The sequence below is a fragment of the Lynx rufus genome, unplaced genomic scaffold, assembly GCF_022079265.1.
Source record: "Lynx rufus isolate CCGP_SWC_20201006 ecotype Redwood Valley unplaced genomic scaffold, mLynRuf1.p SCAF_3, whole genome shotgun sequence".
Taxonomy (NCBI): domain Eukaryota; kingdom Metazoa; phylum Chordata; class Mammalia; order Carnivora; family Felidae; genus Lynx; species Lynx rufus.
In genome coordinates, this window is record NW_025814845.1 from 97,793,901 (window position 1) to 97,821,373 (window position 27,473).

The 27,473-nt window shown below is 34.8% G+C and overlaps 1 protein-coding gene across 1 annotated transcript in view; it reads left to right on the forward strand.

Moving 5' to 3' along the window:
• USP53 (ubiquitin specific peptidase 53) overlaps positions 1–27,473 on the forward strand; it is a 63,116-nt gene that overhangs the window by 23,053 nt on the left and 12,590 nt on the right. Inside the window, exons 3-13 of the mRNA XM_047091679.1 lie at positions 3,096–3,188; positions 7,134–7,268; positions 8,851–8,964; positions 9,122–9,204; positions 12,034–12,139; positions 13,142–13,288; positions 14,077–14,226; positions 21,993–22,155; positions 23,232–23,384; positions 24,864–25,010; positions 26,364–27,102. Of these exons, the coding sequence (XP_046947635.1) occupies positions 3,096–3,188; positions 7,134–7,268; positions 8,851–8,964; positions 9,122–9,204; positions 12,034–12,139; positions 13,142–13,288; positions 14,077–14,226; positions 21,993–22,155; positions 23,232–23,384; positions 24,864–25,010; positions 26,364–27,102 (2,030 nt within the window). The remainder of the gene's footprint in view (positions 1–3,095; positions 3,189–7,133; positions 7,269–8,850; positions 8,965–9,121; positions 9,205–12,033; positions 12,140–13,141; positions 13,289–14,076; positions 14,227–21,992; positions 22,156–23,231; positions 23,385–24,863; positions 25,011–26,363; positions 27,103–27,473) is intronic.

Below are 27,473 nucleotides of genomic sequence, written 5' to 3' on the forward strand. Positions count from 1 at the left end.
ATGTTGATTAATTTACAGATATTGAACCACCCTTGGATCCCTGGAATAAATCTCACTTGATAATGGTGTATGGTCCTTTCGTGTACTGTTGAATTTGGTTTGCTAGTATTTTGTTGAGGATTTTTGCATCTGTATTCATCAGAACTGTAGGCCTGTTATTTTCTTTCTTTGTGTGCTGTATCTTTGTCTGGTTTTGATATCAGGGTAATGTTGGCTCTGTAGAATGAGTTTGGAAGTGTTTCTTCTTTAATTTTTGACAAAGATAATTACCAACTCTTTAAATGATTAGTAGAATTCACCTGTTAAACTAATTCTGGGGTTTGAGGTTTATTGTTTTGTTTTGTTTTTTTTTCTTTTCAAAGAACCAGCTTTTAGTTTCACTGGTCTTTTCTAAATTTTTTTTTTTTTAGTCTGTCTTTTATTTATTTCTACTCTGATCTTTATTATATTTCCTTCTACTAAGTTTGGGTTTCATTCTTTTTCTAGAGTCTTTACATGTAAAGTTTATTTATTTGGACTTTTGTTTCTTTAGGTAGGCCTGTATTGCTGTGAATGTCTTTAGAACTACTTTTGCTGCATACCCTAGATTTGGGAACGTTGTGTTTCCATTTTCATTTGTCTTAGTGGTTCCCCCCACTCCACATTTCTAAGCAATTCCCCCCCCTTTTTAACTTTTTAAAAATGTTATTTATTTTTGAGAGAGACAGAGCACAAATGGGGCAGGTGCAGAGAGAGAGGGAGACGCAGAATCTGAAGCAGGCTCCAGGCTCTGAGCTGTCAGCACAGGGCCTGACGCGGGGCTCTAACTCACAAACCACGAGATCATGACCTGAGCTGAAATCAAGAGTGGGCCACTTAACTGACTGAGCCACCCAGGTGCCCCATTCCCCTTGTTTTTTTATTCAAGTGTGATTAACTTGCATATTAGTTTCAGGGGTACAATATAAGAATTCAACAATTCAGTACATTTCTCAGTGCTCAAGATAAATATACTTTTAATCCCCTTTATCTATTTCACCCATCCCTGACCCATTGACCTTGTAGCAACCATCAGTTTGTTCTCTGTATTTAAGAGTCTATTTTTTATTTTGGCTCTTTTTTTCCTTGTTTGTTTTGTTTCTTAAACTCCGTATATGAGTGGAATCATATGGTATTTGTTGTTCTCTCCCTGACTTATTTCACTTAGCATTATTGCCCTTTAAGTCCATCCATGTTGTTGCAAATGGCAAGATATCACTTAAATTTTTTTCTTTGATTTCTCCCTGGACCCATTGGTTGCTTGTAGTCAACATTTTAAAATGAAGTAGGATAAGGATTAACTACAATTAGAATAATTTTTGCTATTTTGTTAAAATAAGAGTTAAACTATTACACTGAATAATGTATAGAGAAGTCACACAAAATATTTTTTCTATAGTTTAGATCTAGTGTAATTTAAACATTTTGTTAATCTGGAAAACATTCCAGTTACATTGAAAAGAATCACATCACTAGCCTTATAAGCAGATTATGGAAGCTATTTTCTTTTGGCTGAATATTTTAGAATTTTATCTGATGATGTAACTAAAATTAAGTAGTTATGACATATGATATGGTTTTAAATTCTCTGAAAACAAAGTTATAATCTTTAATAGCTCACATTTATTGTGTTCTTACTGTGTGTTGGTACTTAACCTGAACACTGTATGTTCTCTCTTATCTAATTCCTCCAACAATCCTAAGAGGTAAATACTGCTTTTATCTTCATTTAACTGATGAGAAAATTGAGTTTCAGAAAATATTTTATTCAAGTCAGCCCAAGAGCTGGTAAGCAGTAAATCCAAAATTAATACCCAGGTAGCCCGCCTTCAGATGTTATATTATTAAGCAAAGTGCTGTGACACATCCCGAGGTTGTGCTGTCATGGTCTTCATCTTGGCGGATGAATGAATGAATTCCAACACCATGTATTTTATGGTATGATTTGATACGTATGATATGCAAGAAAATTATTAAACATTTTCATGTGCTTTGTAAAACACCTAATTATTTATTATAGATAAATGGATTCTATTAGTTTTCTTTAAGAAAAAGCAACTGTCAAAGGGAAATTCTGAAATGACCTTTAGTTATTGAGTAATTGAAAATATAGGAACTCATTAAAATCATTTGTTTTTATTAATCTTTGTTTCTAGTTGGGAGAAATAAGTCCTCGTTAATGGGTTTTCTAAGTTCTATTATTTGAGAAAATGACTGAAAGGTAAAGGGAAACTTGGAGATCTTATCTGTTTCTAGTAATAGTAATTATAGCAACAAATAGCAGCTGGCATTTGTGCCAGTTATGTACTGGGCACTCCTCTAAATACTTTATGTATTATTACATATTATTTAATCCTTACAAGAACAACAATAAAGCAGGCAAAATTATCCTCACTGTACATTTTTCAGATTTTTTTAGAATGATTTTAAGTACTGGATTGATTTATTGAAACAGTTACAGTGGTTTTTATTTGTTCTTGTCTTTTAGTAACAACTAACAAATGCATAATTGCAGCCAATATATTCATATTACTCCTTAATTGATGCTTTTTACTGTGCTGTCTCCGTTACCACACAGCTGGCCCTTTTTTCATTCAATATACAGTGACCAGAGGCCTCCTTATTTTTTTTTCTTGCTGTTACATACTGACCCTTATTTGATACACCCTACCTTTCAACTCCAATTTTTTTCCTTGCTAAAGTTCAGTTTGTTCCAAGTATTATAATCACTTCCTTTTTCATGTCACTGCCAAGTTCTCCATTTAGTGTCGCATGTTTCCTGCTCATATAAAATCCTTAACTGAGGAATTAGTTTTTTCTTATTCTGTGTCTGTCAGTTTTTGCATGTGAATCAACAGGGATGTCTTCTAAACCCATCTTATATATATTCACTACATATATGTAGCAGTTTAATAGTTACTGTTAGTTTTAGGGGTTGTATATGTCTGTGCACAAGAGATTAAAAGAAGTTATTAGCCTTCTACATTTAAAAAAATATTGAAATCTGTCTTTTATCTTAGTAAGAAAAATTTTATTATATTTCTTTCTTCACTGTTTCTTTTCTTACAATTTTTTAGGTTTTATGGCAATTGGATATATTCCGAAGAAGCTTACGGGTTCTAACTGGACATGTTTGTCAGGGAGATGCCTGTATATTTTGTGCATTGAAGGTAACCTTTTAAAATTTAATTTTATTTGATAGCTTGTTTGGTTTAGTTGACAGATTTGGTTAGTTTATTTGAAATTAAAGTTCATTGTCAAGATGACTTAGAGCTTTGAAGGTGAATTCTTAAAATATGATTTATTCAGCTTTATGGTCCCCCCCTTTTATGGAAGAACAGTGAAAATTAATATTCTAAATAGTATAAAATATTAGGAATGTTATATTTTTCACTATTTTGAAACAATTCTTTATTCATTTTATAAAAGGTTTGAGCTACTACTGAATTTTGTGCACCTCTAGTTACTGAGGATACAGCAATGAACAATCTGATAAAGCATCTGACCTCATGGAGCTTATATATTCTTGTAGGGCAGGGGAAAATAAGTAAGCAAAATATAAAGTATGTTAGGTGGTAATAATTAAAAAAGGAGGGGAAGTAAGTCAGGGAAAGAGAATAGAGAGTGTTAAGTAGCCAGGAAAGCCTCACTGAGAAAGTTTAAACTATAACCTGGAAGAGGTGACGGAATGGAATATTCCAGGCAAGTAGGGAAACAGTAACTGGAAAGGTCCTAAGGTGAGTATGTGTGACACATTCAAGGTAATCTGGGTGGCGGAAGCTTTCTGAGCAAGGGGGAGAATGATAGGAGGGGAGCTCAGAAGTAAGGTGAATTTTCGTGGCTTTAAAACATATCTGCAGATTCTTCTGCACTCTTCCTATCAAAAGGTGGAGTCTAATTCTTTGAATATGGGCTGGCCTTAAGGATTCATCCCCATCAAATAGAATGTAGCAGAAATGATGCTGCAGACATTTGAGATTAGATTAGATTAGAAAAGCTGGTAAAGTTTCTATCTGGCCACAGCTGTATCAGAAGTCCCAAGCTGATTGGTAGTGCCAACAGCCACCATCAACTGCTCTATGTAATGAGCAACCTTCAGATGATTCTGGGTTCCAGCATTCAAACTGTCCTAGTTAACTCCCAGTGGAGCAGAATCGAGCTGTTCTCACCCAAATTGATGATTTGTGATCAAAATAAATGTTATTTGTAGTATCTACATTTTGTGGTGGTTTGCTACGGAGCAATAAATAACTGGAACAGGAGTCCATATTGTGTACGTCCTTCTAGACCTTTGTGAGAACCTTGGCTTTCCTCTTGAGCAATTTAGGAAGTCTCAGGATTGTTTTTTTTTTTTTTTTTTTTTTTTAAATTATTTTTTTCAACGTTTATTTATTTTTGGGACAGAGAGAGACAGAGCATGAACGGGGGAGGGGCAGAGAAAGAGGGAGACACAGAGTCGGAAACAGGCTCCAGGCTCTGAGCCATCAGCCCAGAGCCCGACGCGGGGCTCGAACTCCCGGACCGCGAGATCGTGACCTGGCTGAAGTCGGACGCTTAACCGACTGCGCCACCCAGGCGCCCCTCAGGATTGTTTTGAGTGGAAGAGTGATATAATCTGTTTTAATTAGACGTAATATTTCAACTGGATCTGTTTGGCTACTTGGATGAGAATAGATGGAAGAGAGACAAAGACAGAAACAGGGAATCATGTATATAGTAGCATTTCATTTATGTCATTGAGATTTTTACCTAAAAATTACTAAGATTATTATTAAGATTTTATTAACGTGTTTCAGAGATAAACATTTCATTCTTTTATATTCTTGAATATTTTTACACACACATACATACAAGAAAATAAAAAGCGATTTTTATGCTTTATTTTGATTTATATTCCTGAATATAAATTACCAAAGAAGGCAATTTTACACTCTCTTTTTTAGAACATGGCAAAATGGGGTTATTGTTAGGGGATGAAGAATTACCTTAGATCAAATTACAATACCGCATTTTATTTACACCACAGTAAATTTTGGATATTTTTTTTTTTAATTTTTTTTTTCAACGTTTATTTATTTTTGGGACAGAGAGACAGAGCATGAACGGGGGAGGGGCAGAGAGAGAGGGAGACACAGAATCGGAAACAGGCTCCAGGCTCTGAGCCATCAGCCCAGAGCCCGACGCGGGGCTCGAACTCACGGACCGCGAGATCGTGACCTGGCTGAAGTCGGACACTTAACCGACTGCGCCACCCAGGCGCCCCTAAATTTTGGATATTTTGTCCAGTTGTAAACACTAGTATAGTTAAAATGTCTAGCCTAAATCTTTCATAGCCTTACATAATCACTTACCTGCCTCCAAAACTTACTCCCTGTCTCACATACTGCACTTTAGCCAAACTGGCTACCTCCTTCCAATTTCTCAGAGCTGGCTTCCATCTGAGTGTTTTCATTGTTACTCCTTTTGTCTAGAATGCTTTTCTTCTAGATGTTTTTGTAGCTTACACTCTTCTTTTTAAATCTTTTTTTAAATGTTTTTATTTCTTTTTGAGAGAGAGCATGAATGGGGGAGGGACAGAGGATCTGAAGCAGGCTCCACGCTGACAGCAGCGAGCCTGTGTGGAGCTCGAACTCATGAACCGTGAGATCACCACCCGAGCCAAAGTCGGATGCTCAACTGACTGAGCCACCCAGACGCCCCCTGTCTTATTTCTTTTATGCCAGTCCTCAAATGAGGACATCAGTGAGGCCCTCCCTGACTACCCTAGGTAATAATTAACCTCCCTTTTCTCAGCATCCCTATTTCTATTATAATACTTTATTTTTCTCTCTTCTATTTTATGTCTTTATTTTTCTCTATTGTGTCTATCACATTCCAACATATAATTAGTTACTTACCTTCCCCTTACTGCAACCAGAATGTGTACTCCACGAAGGCAGTGTTTTTGTCTGTTTTCTAGTGAAGATGCCTCACATATACTAGGCAGTCAAAAAATAGATGACAAATAAATGACACTCTTGTGTAGGATTAATATCTTAAACATTACCTTGAAAAGTTTATTACCTACATAAGAAATGATATCTAAAATATTTTTGCTTTTTCATATTTGTAATTATACCTAAAAATTATAGTTCTAGATATCTAATATCATTTGGCATCTTTATTTTTCAATTTCTTATTTATTTATAAATTAGATTTTTCTTAACAGAAGTGGAACAGGTTTTTGAAATATCTTCCTAGCCTATCAGATGTAGATCTGGAAAAAAAAAATTGATTTTGAGGTGACATACCCCTTGAGCTAATTATTTAAGAACTTAATATGACCAATTCTTATTTGGTGGGGTTGTCACTGAAAACCTTTTTCCCCCCACTTTCTCTCATCTAAAGTGATTGTCATAAAATTGGAACTTATTAAATAGTTTTTCTTCCTTAAATTCAATAAGGAAAATGGAAAACCAGATTAATACCTAAGTCATGTTTTTGTGAGTGTTTCCACCATTTTTTAGGCTTAGCTTAGAAATAATGCTTCAAGTGAGGAAAACTGATAATTTGAAAATTAAGACATTTTTCAAAAAATTAAAAGTCATCATCTTTTGTCTGACTTCATACAAATTGTACAGTGTCAGTTTTTAAAGACAATTTTAATTAGTGGGAAGTTGTCATCCCATTGAACTTACGTAATTTTTGTTTCTTTTTAAACCAGCATTTGTCATTTTCTGAGGTTTATTTATTTTTGGTTAACATAATTTTAATTCCTATAGCATACTTTTAGATTTATAGCAACTTAGAACTTTTCCTTAAACAACTTGGATCAGAATTAGCTGGGGAACAGTTTAAAAATTGCCCTGACTTCTGACTTCAGCATACTCAATCAGAATCTCTGAGGATGGGAACTGAGAACTCATTTAGTTCTGTGCACACTGACACTTAATTTAGAGACTGGGGCAACCATTTCTATACATTGTCGATAGAAATAAATTTTGTATGGAATTTTAGAGCAAAAGACTATATCCATTTCTAGGTATAGTGTGAGTTTCACTCTGTTATAGTGAAATTACTGAAGTGTTTCTTTAGTTGTTGGCTTTAAGCTTACTGATGTACTTGTTGATCCCCAGACAATATTTGCACAGTTTCAACATAGTCGAGAAAAAGCACTTCCTTCGGATAATATAAGACACGCTCTAGCAGAAAGCTTCAAAGATGAGCAGCGATTTCAGCTGGGCCTTATGGATGATGCTGCAGAGTGCTTTGTAAGTATTTTTGATAATCCCTCAATCAGGATACTAGCTTGTTTTCCTTAAGTGATGTGAATTTTGAGAGGAATGAAACATAAATTTATAACAATAGAAAGGAATCCATATTGCGCAGTGCATCCTTGTCTTACCCACCCTTCAAAACTCTGTGTGTTTCATGACTTTTGGTTTTGATTTGACATTTATATGTTATTATCATTTTTTTAATGAGTATCTTTACTATTTTCTCAGACAGGTGGAAAGCTCTTTGACTAATGCACTGCTTAACATACTTTCCATGTTGATTAAAGTGTGTCCGAAACAGCATACACAGTCCTAAAATATACTTTTCATAATTCTCATGTTCATAATAGATCCATTATTTAAAATATAAATATATTTTGTACAATACCAAATTTTATAGTTTATTTTCACTTAAGTGAAATGTCCTAGTACATGGTTTGATAATTCATAGAATATCTAGAAATTTAGGCTTAAATAATTGAATGGTTTTAAATTTCCTGGGGCAGAGGAGGCAGATGTTTAGCTAATTAAAAGAATCCATTGGAGGTGTCTGGATGGCTCAGTTGGTTAAACATCCGACTTCAGCTCAGGTCATGATCTCGCGATTTGTGGGTTTGAGCCCCAAGTCAGACTCTGCTGACAGCTCAGAGCCAGGAGCCTGCTTCAGATTCTTTGTCTCCCTTTCTCTCTGCCCCTCCCCTGCTCGTGCTTTGTCTCCCTCTGTCTCTCAATATTAACATTAAATAAAAATAAAGAATCCATTCGATAGGCTTTTGCTAAAAAGGATTGTTAAAGAAATAAATATTCCTTATTGATCTGTATTACAAATTTGAAATTTAATATGAAATTTGTTTGCAGAGCAGATTTCTTGTGTTAGGATGTTAGTGTAGGTATTGCAAGCCTTTGTCATTGCTATTTGAATGTGAGTTATACAGACTATTAAAATATCCCAAGTAGGATTTTTAAAAGATCAACTGTTTTTTTCAATGTGAGAATGCTGCAAATATGGGAAACTTATGTTTTCTATTAAATTCTACATGTTAGGGGCGCCTGGGTGGCGCAGTCGGTTAAGCGTCCGACTTCAGCCAGGTCACGATCTCGCGGTCCGTGAGTTCGAGCCCCGCGTCGGGCTCTGGGCTGATGGCTCAGAGCCTGGAGCCTGTTTCCGATTCTGTGTCTCCCTCTCTCTCTGCCCCTCCCCCGTTCATGCTCTGTCTCTCTCTGTCCCAAAAATAAATAAAACGTTGAAAAAAAAATTAAAAAAAAAAAATAAATAAATTCTACATGTCAGCCACCATGAATTGATTTTTTAAAGGGTATTAAAGATATTTATTAAATTAATGTTTCTTTAATTTTTTTAAAAAAGCTAATACTACAAAAGGTGAATAACTGAACGGTATTTGAAGGGTTGATTAAAGAGGAAAGCTGAAAAGCTGACAATATATATGGTGCTGTTAAATTTAACACTTTGGAAAATCCTAAAAAGATTTTTAAATTTATAAAGTTAAAAATAGTTGTATTATGAAGTATCTTCTGTAAGATTCACAAGTCATTTGTCTTTTAATTTTTAAATTAGGAAAATATATTGGAGAGGATTCATTTTCATATAGTGCCAAGCAGAGATGCAGACATGTGTACCTCTAAATCTTGTATCACTCACCAGAAGTTTGCCATGACTCTGTATGAACAGGTGAGATGGCTTAACCACTTTATTAGATATTGTATTTGTTATATTTATTTACATTCATTTGTACTTTGGTATAATATATAACATATATAAATATATGTAATATATGTATTACATTTATGTTTTATGATTGATAAATTAAACATGTTTTTACCTGTAGTGTGTGTGTCGTAGCTGTGGAGCATCATCAGATCCTCTACCTTTTACAGAATTTGTGCGGTACATTTCTACAACAGCCCTATGGTAAGAACCTTACCAGAGATGTTAATAATACATTTAAGCACATTGAGCATTTATTTTATAAAACCATAACATATGTGAATATCTACTCTCTGTCTTAAACTTAAAAAATATGCTGCCATCAGAAGTACTAAGTGACATCTGTCTCAGTTGGATGTTTCTGTTTTAGCCTAAAATGTATACTTAATGAAATGTACCAAATATTAGTCAAAATTTGTATCTATTTATATTTATACCAAGTTTTTGGAATTGTGAAGCAGAGTTTAAAATGACAAGCTCAGTGGTAAATGGAGCTGCACATTATTTCTTCATTTTTGCTAAGGTGCTATCTTTGTAGTGACCCATCAGCTCCATATCCCATCATGGTGATGGAAACTAGGGTAAGCAGAAAGGGGGGGTGGGGGGATGGTGACATTAATTCTTCATTAGATTTATTGAGTTTAAAGCCTCAACATTAACCTGAAATAAAAATTTGCCTATGCTTGGCTGTCCCCTCCCTCCCTGTGCATGAAACATTACTAATTAGGGATCCATATGATCCCTAGACTTTACATAAGAATTGTTTGAACACTTTCTAACAGGTATTTGAGAATATAAATATTTGATATATGGTAAACATTGAATAAATGTTTACAGGTATTTTAATACAAAAAAATAAAGCATGGATCAATAATTATTAATCAGAATAAATCAGTTCAACAGTTAGTTACTAAATGCTATTGGGGCGCCTGGGTGGCTCAGTCGGTAAAGCATACAACTTTGGCTCAGATCATGATCTCCCAGTTCGTGAGTTCGAGCCCTGTGTCGGGCTCTGTGCTGACAGCTCAGAGCCTGAAGCCTGCTTCAGATTCTGTGTCTCCCTCCCTCTCTGCCCCTCCCCTACTCACACTCTGTCTCTCTCTCAAAAATAAATAAACATTAAAAAAAATTTTTAAGGGGCACCTGGGTGGCTCAGTTGGTTAAGCGTCCAACTTCGGCTCAGGTCATGATCTCACAGTCTGTGAGTTCAAGCCCCGCATCAGGCTCTGTGCTGACAGCTCGGAGCCTGGAGCCTGTTTCAAATTCTGTGTCTCCCTCTCTCTCTGACCCTCCCCTGTTCATGCTCTCTCTCTGTCGCAAAAATAAATAAACGTTAAAAAAAATTTTTTTTAAATGTTATCAATATTTTAATCATTGTACAAAGTGAATATCAGGTGCTTATCTGTTTCATTATAATATTAAACTACCTGGTTTTTTTTTGATATAACACAATATTACTTAAAGACTATTGAATAATATCAATTTGGTTATTTGAGTGTGTTTAGTATCTTTCTTAGTATATAGAGTTGGGGATATTGGTTTAAGGAAACATTCCCTAAACTTCAGTCAATTATAGGTTCATTTTTTTCACTTTGTATGAAAAGTAGGATGGTGTCTGAACAAGGATAGGCCACAAATTAAAAACTATAAAACTTTAAGTCTATTTTGAAACTCTTATATAATGACAGTGCTCTGAGGCAGTATCTTATGTAACAGAGTTAGAGCTCCATCAGTCTCTGTGGTCTACACCACAAATTGCAAGAAACCAGACTTTAAATGGTAATTATGGTTGACCCTTCGGTAACACAGGTTTGAACTGCACAGGTCCACTTAGATGGAGATTTTTCAATAAATGTACGTGCAGTACTGTAAATGTATTACATCTTCCTTATGATTTTCTTAATAACATTTACTTTTTTCTAGCTTTTTTGTAAGAATACAGTATATACTACATATAACATAAAATATGTGTTAATCAACTGTTACTGGTAAGGCTTCCGGCCAACAGTAGGCTATTAGTAGTTAAGTTGGGAGCAGGTCAGAAGTTAGTATGCGGATTTTGGACTGCATGAAGGTTAGCGCCCCTTACCTCCATGTTATTTAAGGTTTAACTGTAGTCACTTTCTTTTCATTGGTAATAAGTATTGAATACCAGTTACTGAATTCCAGGCTTAACAAAAATTGTCATTTTAAATGTTAACAAAAACACTATTTTAAATGTACAATTTGAATGAGCTTGTCAGATTTAGTGCATTTTAATACATTTATGAAGTGCTTTAGAAGAATGGGTGCTCTTAGTTGTTACTGACTATTGTACATTATTTAAATCATGAAACTGTAAAGTATATCCAACTCTAGGACAGTTCACATTACTAAGCAGAACCAGAACATCTAGAATGGAAACTAGTAAGGATATTTGAGGTTACATTACATTTCTTTTTGGAAATATTTAAATGGCTGTTTAAAGATACTTAATATTTTGGTATATAAAAATTAGATTCTAAGAGAGACTACACAAAAAGTGGCATAGATATCCTGCCTAGGTTCTAATGAAATGGTCAGCACTCTAAGGCACAAACTGACCTAACTAGTTTTGTTTTTGATTTCTGCATTAATCAGCAAAGGGCCCTTCTATTAGCTGAAAATGATAACTTCGTTTCTGAGAATTTGAGGCCAGAGAGGGAGCCTTTCCCACAATTTGTTGTTCTTGTTAGGTCAAAGTTTAAACTCAAGTCCCTACTTGTTAAACAATAATGTAAAAGAAACATTTGACTTAAAACTTGGAGCATCTTATTATCTTGTTCATGTAGTTCCAGACCATGGTAATAAATGTTTTTCATCATGCACCTGCCAAATTCCATAATTTTTCACTTTATGGAAATTTACTTTCTGGTTAATTTTTCAGACAAAACCTGTCTTAAACAGAAAAAATGATCATACCCATATTGAGAACTTAATTTCTTTTCATGCATAGTTTGTTAGATCTTTTTAAAGTTCATAGGACACATTTGGGACTGCTTCTTTCTTTTGTAGCAATGAAGTGGAAAGAATGATGGAAAGGCATGAACGTTTTAAGCCTGAAATGTTTGCAGAGTTGCTACAAGCAGCAAATACAACTGATGACTATAGGAAATGTCCTGTAAGTATAATTTGGAGAAAACTAGTATGCTTATATGTTTGCAAACTTGAAAACAAACATTCAGAATTACCATGTAAATAGTAATTCTACATGGAATTAATTTTAAGAGTTAATTTTTCAGGGGCACCTAGGTGGCTCAGTTGGTTAAGCGCCTGACTCTTGATTTTGGCTCAGGTCATTATCTCATTGTTGTGGGATCAAGCCGCACATTGGGCTCTGTGCTGATGGAGTGGAGCCTGATGGGGACTCTCTCTCCCTTCACTCTTTGCCCCTCTCCACCCCTCTCCCCAAAATAAATAAATAAACGTTTTTTAAAATGTTATTTTTTCAGTGTTATTTTAGGCAACTCTTTATACCATGTGAGCTATTTATTTAAGCACTGTTAAAAACTCTTTGTGAAGGATTTAGTGTATGCTGATTAATTTTTTTAAGTTCTGACATCTGTCATTTGACTAAAGAGAAAGTTAGTTTCTTTTTTTCCCTGTGCCTGGGTGGCTCAGTCAGTTAAGTGTCCGACTTCGGCTCAGGTCATGATCTCGCAGTTTGTGGGTTTGAGCCTCGTGTCAGGCTCTGTGCTGACAACTCAGAGCTTGGAGCCTGCTTCGGATTCTGTGTCTCGCTGTCTCTGTCCCTCCCACTGTTCATGCTCTGTCTCTGTCTCTCTCTCTCAAAGATAAACATTAAAAAAAAAAATTAAACATTACAAGTGGCATCATTCTTTTTTCTAATGTAATATTACTTCAAGTGTTTTAGGGCTCATTTTTTTAGATTGATTTCTTGTTTTAAAATTACAAAGATACCAAAGTACTTTGATTTAAAATAAACTTCCTGTTTAATCAATAATTAAGACAAATAGTTTGATAAAAGTCCATTTTAGTATGCTGAAAAAATAGATTTCTGATGTATGTAAAGATTGTTAATGTATAGTACAAACTGTCAGGCATCACCTATGGTATATATGTTTCAGTAATTTCAAAATTTGCCTTTTGTGTTTTTCTTTAGAGTAACTGTGGCCAAAAAATAAAAATTCGCCGTGTTTTAATGAATTGCCCAGAAATTGTTACAATTGGTTTAGTCTGGGATTCTGAGCATTCTGACTTGACTGAAGATGTTGTTCGGAATCTAGCAACACATCTTTATCTTCCTGGGGTATCTCAACTATTTTCATTCACTTCCTTTTTGTTTTTAAATTCTTTTAAAACATACTCATATATTATAATATACTTTGTTTTTCAGAATTAAATTATCTTTCTAAAGGAAAGATGTAGTGCTGATAAAGTTCATCAAATCAGGCTAAGTGGAATGCCTTTCTTGTGTAGACTAGGAACGGCTTTTAGTTATAAACAATCTTGTGTTCTAATTCGATATCACTCTACAATGGTGATATTGATGATAAATATGTGTGTGTGTAGGGTAATGACCAATATAAATATTAACCTAGAAAGGTTTAAGATACAAAATTCATCTATAGCACTGATCTCTTAATATGCATATTAACATCTTAATATATTTTGAATTGGTTTATATCACCATTAATCTTTTAGATAATTATCTTTTATAAATATGTTAATGTTTGTTCAAATAGGTGATTCAGTAAAAAATTATTAGGAATTGTGTAATTTATCCCCCATTTCCAGTTTATGTATATAAAGTGTCAGTTCTGTGTTATTGGAGACAATGTGTTACTGAACTAAATTGTAGTGATTTTATTGGACTAATAATATTAATAGTTATATAGTTAATAGTAATTAATAGTTAATAGTAATTCTGTTCAGCACAATGTCAGTGTACCTTCTGTACTAATATAATAGTGGATTGGGGAAGCTTATATAAGAAGTATTTTTCATAGATAGTCTAATATATGACTCACCAAATTATTATTCCTCATTTTTAAAAAGATACAGTATTAAATTACATGTTATTATTTTTTTAAACAGCTTTTCTATAGGGTTACTGATGAAAATGCCAAAAATAGTGAACTTCACCTCGTTGGTATGATCTGCTACACCAGCCGACATTATTGTGCCTTTGCTTTTCATACCAAGAGTTCCAAGTGGGTATTTTTTGATGATGCAACCGTGAAAGAGGTAAGTGATATTTTCACTAACTGGGATAATTGTTGTGTTTTTACTTTTTAGGAATAAATGAAGATAATGATATATACAATGCATATCACATAATATAATTATGTGAAGTAATGATTGTATGTAAACACTTATTACAAAATAATTATTATATAAAATAATAAATGACCTTTATAATAGCATTGTTAAGTTCATACTTTTGTTAATTTTTGAAACCTGGTTTATTTTAAAGCCACCTTTTAAACCAGTCTATTTCCAGAATAATAAAAACGTGACTAATAAATGTTAGAATGCAAATACACAACTGTTAGTGATCCATATGTATTCCCTTTTGTCTGATGCATAGTTGCTCTGTGTATTTCTTTGTGAATGATTCACAATTGCTTTGTATAATTAGTGATGAAAATTTGCTTGTTTTTTTAATTATTAGGGCTCCCTTTTCAAACTTCGTGGTATTCAGAATTAGATATGCCTACTATTATCTTTGGTGAATTATTTATTCAAACATTATAATATCTAGCAAACTAGTGAATAATAGTTTATAGTAAGAAGTATGTATCAGAATCACCCTTGGAGCTTTTGAAAAAACGTACATGCCTGGATTCTTAAATTCTTGATTCAGTAGTATAGAGGCAGGTATCTTAATTTTTTACAAGTTCTACAGGAGATTCAGATTTTGCCACATTTGAAAACTTGATCTTGTCCATACTGTTTCTAGGCTTATGGGCTTTGAGAATCCTATTATTATGCAGTAAATGGACTTAAAAATGTAAGTTATTTCATTGTTATAGCAAATGGTGTACAGTTCCATTTGCTTTCATTTTAATATATAACAAAGGGCCATTTATCAGCATTATGAGTTACTAAGTTAATAGAAGCTCATATATTTAGTATGTAGTGACTTTCTGTCTCTTTCTATGAACAATGAACTGCTATGGAAATTGCCCCTGTAGGGGCACCTGGGTGGCTCAGTTGGTTAAGCATCTGACTTGGGTTCAGGTCATGCTCTCTCAGTTTGCAGTTCAAGCCCCCACGTTGGGCTCTGCACTGAGAACTCAGAACCTGGAGCCTGCTTCAGATTCTGTGTCTCCTTCTCTCTCTCTGTCTCTCTCTCTCCCTGTCCCTCCCCCACTTGTGCATGTGCTCACTCGTGCTCTCTCAAAAATAAATAAATAAGCTGGAAAAAAAGTGGAAATAGACCCTCCAATATTAAAAATTAGAAAACCAAATAGATGAGACAACTTTTAAAGAAATTAAGTAGTAGGCAGTTGAACAGAAAAAAGGAAAACAAGACGAGCCCTACAATTATTCCTGCTTACTGCCTATAGATTGTTTTTAGGTTGCAATTCAGGGAGGGGGACTCAAACAAAGCCTAGTAGTATCACAGAGTTGAGGAAACCAAAATTGGAATTCAGAGAGGCGAAGATGGCTAAAATCGCTGGACAGATTACCAGAAAAAAACACTGCACAGAGGGAAAGTGCTAGAGACTATTAAAGGGGTCCCCTTTAACCTTTACCTGAATAGTGATCTGACATGCGTGGGGCAGATCTGCACAAGATGGGGGGGGGGGGGAGAATTACTGGAAAACAGAAAGTCAGACAGTTTTAAAAATTCATATATGGCTAGGACCAGTTTGCATCTACACCAGTAAGAGTAAAAAGATATTGTAATGCAGGGAGCATCAAGTAGAATCCTTAGAATAGTACCACCTGAATTATACCTAGACTGATGAATACTGCTCTGCACCTGACATAAAAAGCTTAAAATGAAGCCTTCAAAGGACAAAGATGATCCCACATAACTTAACAAATGCCAGAATGAAGCCCCAGCACTTTTTAAAGGAACACAACAAAATTCACTCAAAAATATAAATTTCAATTAAATTTCAATATGCTATTTCAAGATAGCATTCGATAAAAAGTTACCAACTATGCAGAGAAGAAGAAAAATGCGACCCATACCCTGAAGGAATATTAATAAAAACAGACCTGTTCCACCACTCCCGTTTCTTCTGATCACATGGTAAGGGGTGAGAAAGCAAGGTAGGGAAATGGAGCACACCTTCTCTTCTGTCAGGAACTTCATCAGCTTCACTATTCCTACCCTCAAAAAAGAGGGTTCTGAATAATAACCAGGTGATCTCCAAGGTCAGAAAGACTCAAAGTGACAGAGATGGAAATAATCAGACAAGAGTGTGATAATTGCTGTGTCAGTATAGAGACATTGATTAGATACAGTCGATAAACATGGACCATAAAAATAAACAATAAATTGGATTTCATCAAAACCTTTACTCTTCAGTAAGATACTGTTAGAATAAAAAGGCAAGACAGACTGTGACAAAATATTTGTCAAGCATATATTTAATAAAGATTATATCCAGAATATATAAAGTCTCTTAAAACTCAATAATTAAAAGATAAATCAATAGATTTATAAGATAGATTTAAAAGATAAACTCAATAATTAAAAGATAATAGGGGAAGATGGTGGAGTAGGAGGACCCTAAGCTCACCTTGTCCCATGGATATAACTAGATAATACTCACATCAGTATAAATAACCAGAAAACTACCCAAAGACTGACAGAACAAACTCCACAACCAAAGATAGAGAGGAGGCCACATTGAATAGGGGAGGAAGGGCAGAGACATGGAGGTGAGGAGAAGGGAGAGAAACAAACTATCCCCATAACATTTGGCTTTGAAAACGAAAAGACCAAATTTCACGAGTTCTTACGACCAGTAGGACTTAATACTAGCAAACTGAATCCAACAATATGTTAAAAATCATCCACGTGATCAAGTGGGATTTATTCCTGGGTTGCCAGGGTGGTTTAATAATCTCAAATCAACCAACCTGATACACCACATTAATAAAAGAAAGGATAAGAACCTCCATGATCATTTCAATAGATGCAGAAAAAGCATTCGACAAAGTACAATATACATTCATGATAAAAGCCCTCAACAAAGTAGATTTAGAGGGAACAAGCCTCAACATAATAAAGGCATATATGAAAAACCCACAACTAACATCATACTCAATGGGAAAAAAACAGAGGTTTTCCTCTATGGTCAGCAGCAAGACAGGGATGTCCACTCTCACTATTACTATTTAACATAGTACTGGAAGTCCTAGCCACAGTAATAAGACACCAAGAAGAAAACGTCCAAATCAGCAATGAAGAAGTAGAACTTTCATTATTTGCAGATGACGTGATACTCTACATAGAAAACCCAAAGACTCCACCAAAAAATTGCCAGACATACAAATTCAGTAAAGTTGCAGGATACAAAATCAATGTACAGAAATCTGTTGCATTTCTATACACCAATAATGAAGCAACAGAAAGAGAAATCAGGGAATCAATCCTATTTACAATTGTACCAAAAACCATGAGATACCTATGAATAAACCTGACCAAAGAGGCGAAAGACCTGAAATTGAAGATGACACAAAGAAATGGAAAAACATCCTATGCTCATGGATTGGAAGAACAAATACTGTTAAATGTCTATACTGCCCAAAGCAGTCTAAACATTTAATGCAATCCCTATCAAAAAACCGACAGCATTTTTCACAGAGCTAGGACAAACAATCCTAAAATTTATGTGGAACCACAAAAGACCCTGAATAGCCAACGCAACGTTGAAAAAGAAGCAAAGCTGAAGGCATCGTAATTCTGGAGTTCAAATTATATTACCAAGCTGCAGTGGTCAAAACAATATGGTACTGGCACAAAAGTAGACAAGTAGGTCAATGGAGCAGAATAGAAAACTCCAAAAGGAGTCCACAACTATGTGAGCAATTAATCTTCGACAAAGCAATAAAGAATATGCAATGGGAAATAGTGTCTTCAACAAATGGTGTTTGGAAATTGGAACAACAACATGCAGAAGAATCAAACTGGACTACTTTTTTATACTATACACAAAATGGATTAAATGTGAGGCCTGAAAACAAAAATCACACAGGATAACACCTGAAACTAATACTACACTGTATGTTAGTTAGCTAACTGGAATTTAAACACTTAAAAAAATTAATTACATAAACTAAAGCACATACACATACACAAAATATGCTCACAATACACATGTGACTTGCCTAGCCTTTTACTTGTGATACTAATTCAGAAACAGAAGGACAGAAAAAGAAAAAATAAGCACTCTCAGACAAAGCTTTGACGTGTAAAATTTAGCTTGAAGACTTCAGCATCCCTTTTCTTCACTTTTTCCCCAACCATGATGTGTGCCTGTTCCTGAGAGCTCTTCTCCCCATGACTCCAAAACTCTTGAGGCTTTGCTCCAGAAAGAATTTAACGGGTTTACTTGCAGGATTGGTTTTGTTTGTTTTTTGTTTTGTTTTTTGGCTCTATCAAAATATTTTTAGCAGCAAGGTCAAATAAAAGGAAAATTTGTGGTCTGGGGAGCCCTACAGAGAGCTCCTGAGGGTCACACAGTATTGTAGTTACTCACCTTATTTACCTTTAAAGAAAATCATGAGAAAAGTAAATCTGACCAAGGTGTCTTAATGTCAGCAGAGGAAGTGTATAGTACTGTACAAGGACTTAGGAGGAGGACTGAAGAGCTCATTTAGCTGTGAGTGACTCTGCAACCCACAGTGACTCCTGGGTCTTTGAGTGTATCCATTGCATAGTTCCCTGATGGCTCATGAGAATGCATGAGGGGCAATCTGGAAGGCTAGAGTGATAAGGTGAGAAGAGGGCTCACAGTATCTTTCTTGCCCCACAGTTAGGAGAATCCTCTCAGGGGCCTTCCTTCTCCCCTGTGACATGATGTGCATTCTGTTTTACCTCATCAGCTCCTGAACCTTTCTAATACATCAGGACCTGAGTAGCCAGAGAATGTAGTGGAAGGCAAAGAGGTACTGACTGTAGAAAGAGAACAGGAGTGGAAAGAGGAGAAGGGTGAGAGACCTGAGAGCCTTCCAGGTCTGAGTTTGTAAAACAGTGTCTTTTTGGAGTTTGGGATGAACGAGAATTTGGGGTCCCAGCCATAGGTATGAAGAAGGAAAGAGAGCAAAATGAAAAAAGGAATTGCAAGATTTTTGTGTGCATGAATTATTGGCTATAATTGCTTTTTGGGATAACCAAAATAAAGGTTTAATTTACTTTCCTATTTAAAAAATCCTGGAACTAAAAAAAAAATCCATGGACTTGGTTCTAGAAGAGCCTGAGAGTGGAGAGTCATAGGAAGTTGTGTCCTCGCCCTTAAAAAAAAAAGTGGTATTCAGTAAATTATTAGGTACAAAGAAAATAGACCTTCAGTTCACAATGAGGTTTGATTACTTACCTGTTAGAATAGCAAAAATTGAAAAGACTGACCATACCAAGAGTTGGTGATGATGTGATCTCTCACAGAAGAATGATGGAAATGGAAAATGAACACTTTAGAAAACAGCTTATCAGTTTCTTATAAACTTAAACATGTAGTTACCATACAAACTAGTAATTCCACTCCTTTGAAAATATGTCCACACAAAACTTGTACTTTAATGTTTATAGTAGTTTTGTTCATAATAACCAAAACTGGAAACAACTCACATGTCCATCCATAGGTGAGTGGATAAGCAAATTGTGATATAAGTATTCAATGGAATATAATGCTCAACAGTAAAAAGTAATGAACTATTTATTGATAGATGCAACAATGTGAAATCTGAAAAGCTGTATGTTAGAGAATGAGACATAAACAACTTTGAGTCTTCTTATGTAAAATTCATGAAAAGGAAAAACAGAGTGACAGAAAGTAAATCATCGGTTGCCAGTCACTGCAAAGAGGGTACAGGGAAGTTTTCTTTTTGGGGGGGGGGGAGATACATGATTGTATGTATACATTTGTCAGAATTCATTGGCTTGTATACTGTAACTGGGTAGTTTTGTTTCATGTAAAGTATACTCAATAAAGCCAATGAAAAATTTTTGGTATTACTTTACTCAAATTAGTTAGTACTTTGATATAGCAGTTTATTAACCAGTTCCACCTTGAGTCCATGTGTAGCAACGTTTTGACACTCTTACGTTCCATCCACATAGTTCAACTGGTCAAAATTTGAAGGAAGAATTGGGTATATAGTTACCTGTGAATTTTATGTTTGTTTGGTTTTCAAACAAGTTCCTAGTTCCTCAAGTATCTCAGAATCCAGGGTAAGATGGTAAACAGCTAAATATGTGTAGTTTGAAAAAGCTCCTCAGGAGTTTTTTTTTTTTTAAAGATCCCTTCCTTCCCTACAAAAGCCAGTATTCTAGAATGCTTTTCTTTTTATTCAGTTGGTTTTATTTTTAAATGAAATTTATAGAGGTGTAATTTATAAACATTAAAATGCACCCATTTTAAGTGTATAGTTGGGGCTGGGACAAGTGTGTACATACTTATGTAACCTACACAGTCATTATATAGAGCACTTACATCACCCAGAAAATTCTGTTATGTCCCTTTACTGTCAATACCCTGGGCCCGAGAAGAACACTGATCTCACTGTAGATTAGTTTTGCTCATTCTACAGTTTTGTAAGAATGGTGTCTTACAGTCTCTGTGTTTGGCTTTCTTTACCAAGCATAATGTCTTTTAAGATTCATTTGTGTTAAAAAAAAGATTCATTCATGTTCTGTCTGTGCTTCATTTTTATTGTTGTGTTCCATTGTATGGCTATATAACACTTCATCTACTTACCTGCTGAAGTATGAATAGTTTTTGTGTGAACATAATTTTTTACCCCATTGCTCTTAGCTAATGCTCAGAAGTGGAATTTCTGGTTGGGATAAGTGTGTGTTAAACTTTACAAGGAACTGGCAAATTGATCGTCAAAGTGATTGTACCAGTTTACCTTCCCATTAAGCAGTGTGTAAGCGTTCCAGTTGCTCTGCATTCTCAGTAGCATTTTATGTTGTTAATCTTTAATGTTAGCCCTTTTAGTGAATGTATGTTAGCTCAGTGTGGTTTTAATTTGCATTTCCCTTATGATTAATAATGTTTTGAGTACATTTTTGTGTGCTTGTTGGCCATTCTTATATTTTTTTGGTGACATGTCTTCAGATGTTTTGCCCATTTTAAATGGGAGTATCTAACTAATTAAGGAATTGTAGAGATTCTTTGTGCTGCACACCAGTCCTTTATTAGATGTATGTGGCTTGGTTATTTATTTATTTTTTTCATTTTCTTAATGGTATCTTTCAAAGAGCAGAAGTTGTTAATTTATTTTGATGTGAAGCCCATTTTATCACTTTTCTTCTGTGGTATGTTTGATGTCCTAAGAAATCTTTAACTTCTCCAACGTTAAGATTTTCTCTTTATTTTCTTCTGTAAGTTTTATGGTTTTTGTATGATTCATTCTGATTTAATTTTTGTGCTGTGCATGTGTAGTGGTATCAAAGTTCATTTTTTCATATGACCATCCCTTTGTTCTAGCACCACTGTTGAATAGACTCTTGTATTTCTCCATTAAATTGCCTTTAAATCTTTGTCAAAAGTCAATCAACCATGTATGTGGAAAAGCTTTTTAAAATTTGATAGCCTAAATCTTGATATAGCAGGTGTACAATTTTACCCATCAATTTTTTAATGATAATGTTTAAAAAATTTTTATTTAGACTAGTTTAAAATAAAAGTGATCAGATAACATGATGAACAACTGAATTCTTAAAAATTTTTAATATACAAATTAATTCAGTCTCTGCTATTTATGTAACACATTGATTAAAAGATTTTGTTTTGTTTTTCTTCATTGTGGTTTTTTTTTTGAAGGTTGGAACTAGATGGAAGGATGTGGTCTCCAAGTGTATCCGATGCCACTTCCAGCCACTGCTTTTGTTTTACGCAAACCCAGATGGCACAGCAGTTTCTACTGAAGATGCACTTAGGCAGGTCATCAACTGGTCACATTATAAATCTGTTGCAGAAAATATGGGTAATTTTCAAAAGTTCTTTTCAGTGTTTTTTTTTTAATAGTATCACAATCACACTAAGAATATTAATATACTGAAGATAAAATGAATTTTGAGGATAATTTCAAAATTTAGTTTCAGTAAAACAGAGTTCAGGAAAATTTTATTATTTTGAGTTAATCTTTATAAAGAAGGCTTTCCTCACCGATGGCCTCTAAAGCACCCTCAGGAGTTACCCACTTGTGTGGTCACACAAGCACGGAAGGGGATACTTGGCTGGAAGCTCTTTCTAACGGTGAATATTGAGGTTTAAAGTGAGTCATACACAGGAAAAGTCCAAAGGAGCTAACGCCCTTTTTTGGATACATTACAAAACATACAGAACTCATTTAAAAATGTCTCCTGGGATGCCTGGGTGGCCTAGTCGGTTAAATGTCTGACTCTTGATTTCAGCTCAGGTTGTGATCTCATGGTAGTGAGATCAATCCCCGAGTTGGGCTCATGCTGAGCATGCTGAGCTTGGAGCCTGCTTAGGATTCTTGCAGTCCCTCTCTCTGCCCTTCCCCAGCGCACACATGTTCTCTCAAATAATAATGATAATAATAAGGATGCCTGGGTGGCTCAGTTGATTCAGTGTCTGACTCTTGATTTCGGCTCAGGTCATGATCTCATCATTTGTGGGTTCAAGCCCCAAGTTGGGCTCCATGCTATCAACACAGAGCCTACTTGGGATTCTCTTTCTCTCCCTCTCTCTTGCTGCCCTTACACTCTCCCCTCTCAAAAATAAATAAAATTTAAAAAAAAAAAGTCTGGCAAATGTTCTCTTTAAAAATGTATATATATCAGTGTCAATCCTTTGAGTTTGTAAGTGATTGTCTACAGTATTAAAAATGATTTGGGAGGGAAAAAAAAGAAAATGATTCAGGGGTGCATGGTTCAGTCAGGGGAGCATGCACCTCTTGATCTCAGGGTTGTGAGTTCGAGCCCCACATTGGGTATAGAGATTACTTAAAAATAAAATCTATAAAAAAAGTTTCAAACTTCACTTCTTCTGGTGGGGAGGAGGATGGGAATAATACATTTTTGTTTGTCTTTTAAGGATGTGAAAAGCCCATAATTTATAAGTCAGATAATTCAAAAGAGAATGGATTTGGTGATCAGGCAAAACAGAAAGAAATTCAGAAATTTCCAACAGATAATATTTCATCATTTAATCGGAACCACATTCAAACAAGTGGTGGTAGAGGGCCAGGTATGTGTTTAAGTTATCATTTTATATTCTCCCTGAGTAATTATGCTTCCCCCTTTCTCGTTTACTGAATCTGTAATTCCTGGTAAGTACCATACAGAAGGAGGGTGTTTAACTATTCTTGGCCATGAAGAGAAAATAACTAGATAACAACATTTTGTCTTTTAACTTAATGCATTTCTCTCAGACTTGTGGTTTTATCTGAACAATTGACTACTATTTGGGTTTCTCCATATATTGACGGCTGTAATAGGCTGGAGGCAATCTGGACTGTTACCAAAGAAAGTCATAATACGGCTTTTCCTTCTAGGAGTTAAATATTAACTTGGAGAGGAAAAACATGAGTTAATAATTTGGGTCATAGGCTAAAATTAAATTTACCATTAGTGAATATAGCAGTAGTTCAGAGTTATTATAGTTGTACTTTATATTTAACTTCATTTTTATTCAACTCTCTGTTGTTACATCATACCACAAATTTAATTTTCACAAACCAGGTTCTGTGACTTGGGTCCACAATGAGACATTGCCACATGGTGTGTGTAGTTATGGTTTAGAAATACATAAAACTTGAATTGGGTGGATGTTCAGGATGAATTTATAAGCAGCTTTAAAGTACATTAATGAGATAATGTCTAACTATAAAAGTAACCCATTTAATCAAGGGTGGTAGGATCCCGAATTAACAGTTGTCATCAACAAAGAATTACAGGGATGCCTGAGTGGCTTGGTTGGTTAAGCATACAACTCTTGATTTCTACTTAAGTCATGATGTCACGGCCATGGGATTGAGCCCTGTGTCGGGTTCAGTGTGGAGCCTGCCTGGAATATTCTCTCTTTCTCTCTCTCTCATAAATAAATTAAAAAAAAAACAAAAACAAGGAATTACAGTAAATGCTTTTAAAAGTTCTGAATGAGACCATCTTTTACCCTCTGTATTGGTCATACTCTTAGATTAAGCTGTTACCTATTTGTTAAAAGATGACTACTTGTAAGCCCCAAAACTGTATGTGATTACAAACACAAACATTGGACCAGACAACTTGGGTTCATAATCCTGGTTCTACATTTACAAGCTATGTGAACCTGGGAAAGTTTTTAACTTCTCTGTACCTCAGTTTCCTGATCCACAGTGGAGATAGTAATTGTACCCACCTCAAAGAATTAAATGAGTTAAGACTTAGAATGCTGTCTGACACATAGTGACCACTCAGTTACCTTTAGCTTTTAGTATTTCAATATAAGATCTCTTTACACAAGTTTTTAGGAGCTATATAAGAAGTTCTTAAAGCCAACAGGCATCTCCAGTGTCAGGATAAAAGCACATTGAATTTTTTGGCTTAGGATAAAAATGAGTTCATTGTATACTTATTTTCTTTTTAATATATAACATGTTAAAAATTTTATATAGTTCAATTTGTACTTTTATTGAGCAATTTGAAAAATGATCTGTATCATTTATAAGAATGGTTTATTTTACAGTTAAGTTAAGTCACAATGATCAAAGGGAAAAAATAAAAGACATTTCCAGAGAATGTGCTTTAAAGGCCATTGAACAGAGAAACTTACTTTCGTCACAAAGGAAAGATTTGGAGAGGGGACCAAGAAAAGATTTGGGCCGACATAGAGGTAAGCTAAGAGCTTATAGTGTTCATTTGAGAAAAGGGGTTGCTAAAATCTTACTTTTAAACTAAATTTTGTAACCTTAATACAAATTAATATAATTTCTTTATTATTTATCATATATACTTATGTACATATTATGTTATATATCTTAGTATGATTTCTTTAATACACCTATTAAATCTATAAAAATAAATTCTGGAGTGTTCTTATTTAATTTTAGCCTGGAATACTTGTGGTTGTTTAGATGTTTTAACTTCCCTTGTAATTATACATTCACTTCACCCATATGGTACATTCAAACAAGAAGGAAGGTTACAAAATTAAGTGAGGAGAGCTTCTTTTCTTGCAGCTCCTCACCTTTCTTCTTTGTCATCGTTAATAGTGTCCAGTTCATTATGAGCGTGCCTTACACTTTATGGTTTTATCCTCTTCGTTATGGACATGCCATTAACTTAAATGATACTGCTAGACTTTAAAAGTTGATTTGAGATTTTTGCTGCAGTGATATCCTTTTACATACACTTTTGTATACTTTTTTTATGTATAGCAATAGCATAAAATTCTTTCAGGAGAATGGCTGGGTTAAGGTATGTATGTTTATTCTTAATTTTGCTGGATGTGGCTCAACTGCTCTCCTAAAAGCCTGAGCCATTCTGCACTCTCACTGACATTGTTTGGATGTCTGTTTTTTCATACCCTCAGCAGCAGTTGGTTTAACAAACTTTTAAACCTTTACCAATATAAGAAGTAGAAAATACTCTTGTTGTTATGATTTTCATTAATTATGAATGAGACAAAATACTGTTTGTTTGTTTTTTTAATTTTTTTTTTAACGTTTATTTTATTTTTGAGACAGAGAGAGACAGAGCATGAATGGGGGAGGGGCAGAGAGAGAGGGAGACACAGAATCGGAAGCAGGCTCCAGGCTCTGAGCCATCAGCCCAGAGCCCGACGCGGGGCTTGAACTCACGGACCGTGAGATCGTGACCTGAGCTGAAGTCGGACGCTTAACCGACTGAGCCACCCAGGCGCCCCTAAAATACTGTTTTTTTTAAAAATATATTTAAATTAAATTACATTAAAGTATTTAAATTTTTTTTTAGATCTTATGATCTACCTTAGAGATCATTTTTTAAAATCAATATATAACCACTTATCTTATAAATGCCTCTCATGAAGGATAGAGAATGAAAAAAAACACTTTTTAACTTCAAACCTCTATGTGATATACTATAAATCTTATTGTTTACTTATTACTGCTTAAATTTCTTTACAAACAAGGTGTTTGACTTGTGACTGAGAAATGTCTCTGAAGAGTACTCATTTGTATCTTCATTTGATTATTTATTTTTAAAGATTTGGTTGATGAAGACCTTCCACATTTCAAGTCTGGATCACCTCCTGCCCCAAATGGCTTTAGGCAATATGGAAATCCACATCTATATCATAGTCAAGGAAAAGGACCATATAAGCATGACCGAGTTGCCCATCAGAGTCGAGCTTCTGCACAAATACCGAGTTCAAGTAAATCCCAGATTCTTGCCCCAGGAGAGAAAGTTACTGGCAAAGTTAAGAGTGACAGTGGCACTGGATATGATACAGACAGCAGCCAAGATTCTAGGGATAAAGGAAGCAGTTACAGTGGCAGCAGTAAAAGCCGGAACCGAGGTTGGAAACCCATGAGGGAAACATTAAATGTTGATAGTATTTTTAATGAAAGTGAAAAAAGGCAACATAGTCCAAGACATAAATCAAATATCAGTAACAAACCTAAATGTAGCAAAGATCAGAGTTTTAACAATTGGCCAAAGGAGAACCCAAAGCAGAAATGTTTAATGACCATATACGAAGATGAAATGAAGCAGGAAATAGGAGGCAGGAGTTCCCTTGAATCAAATGGAAAAGGAGCAGAGAAAAATAAAGGCCTCAAAGAGACTAAAGTTTATGGTGACAATTGGCAGATGCAGAGGACTGAGTCTGGATACGAAAGTAGTGATCATGTCAGTAATGGATCTGCTAATTTGGATTCACCTGTTATCGATGGAAATGGTACAGTAATGGAAATCAGTGGTGTTAAAGAAACAGCATCCTGCAGGTAATGCACAAATTAAATGAATGCTTTTCCCCCATCATTTTCTCTTGTTAGTTATATGAAGTGATTTTCAAAGTCTGAGGTCAATAAAGTGTAATGGAAAGAGCTTGACTTTAGAATGAAGAAACCTGGGATATCACAAGTTATTTGATATTTCAGGTTTCTGTTTTTAACAGTTACCTCCTGATTCTGAAAATAACTTTATTTTTAGGAAATTTTAGAAGTGCAGAAATACATTATCATTGTTGCCACTGATAAGAATTAATATATACTACAGGTTTTCTTTTTTTTTTAATTTTTTAATGTTTTTATTTATTTTTGAGACAGAGAGAGACAGAGCATGAACAGGGGAGGGGCAGAGAGAGAGAGGGAGG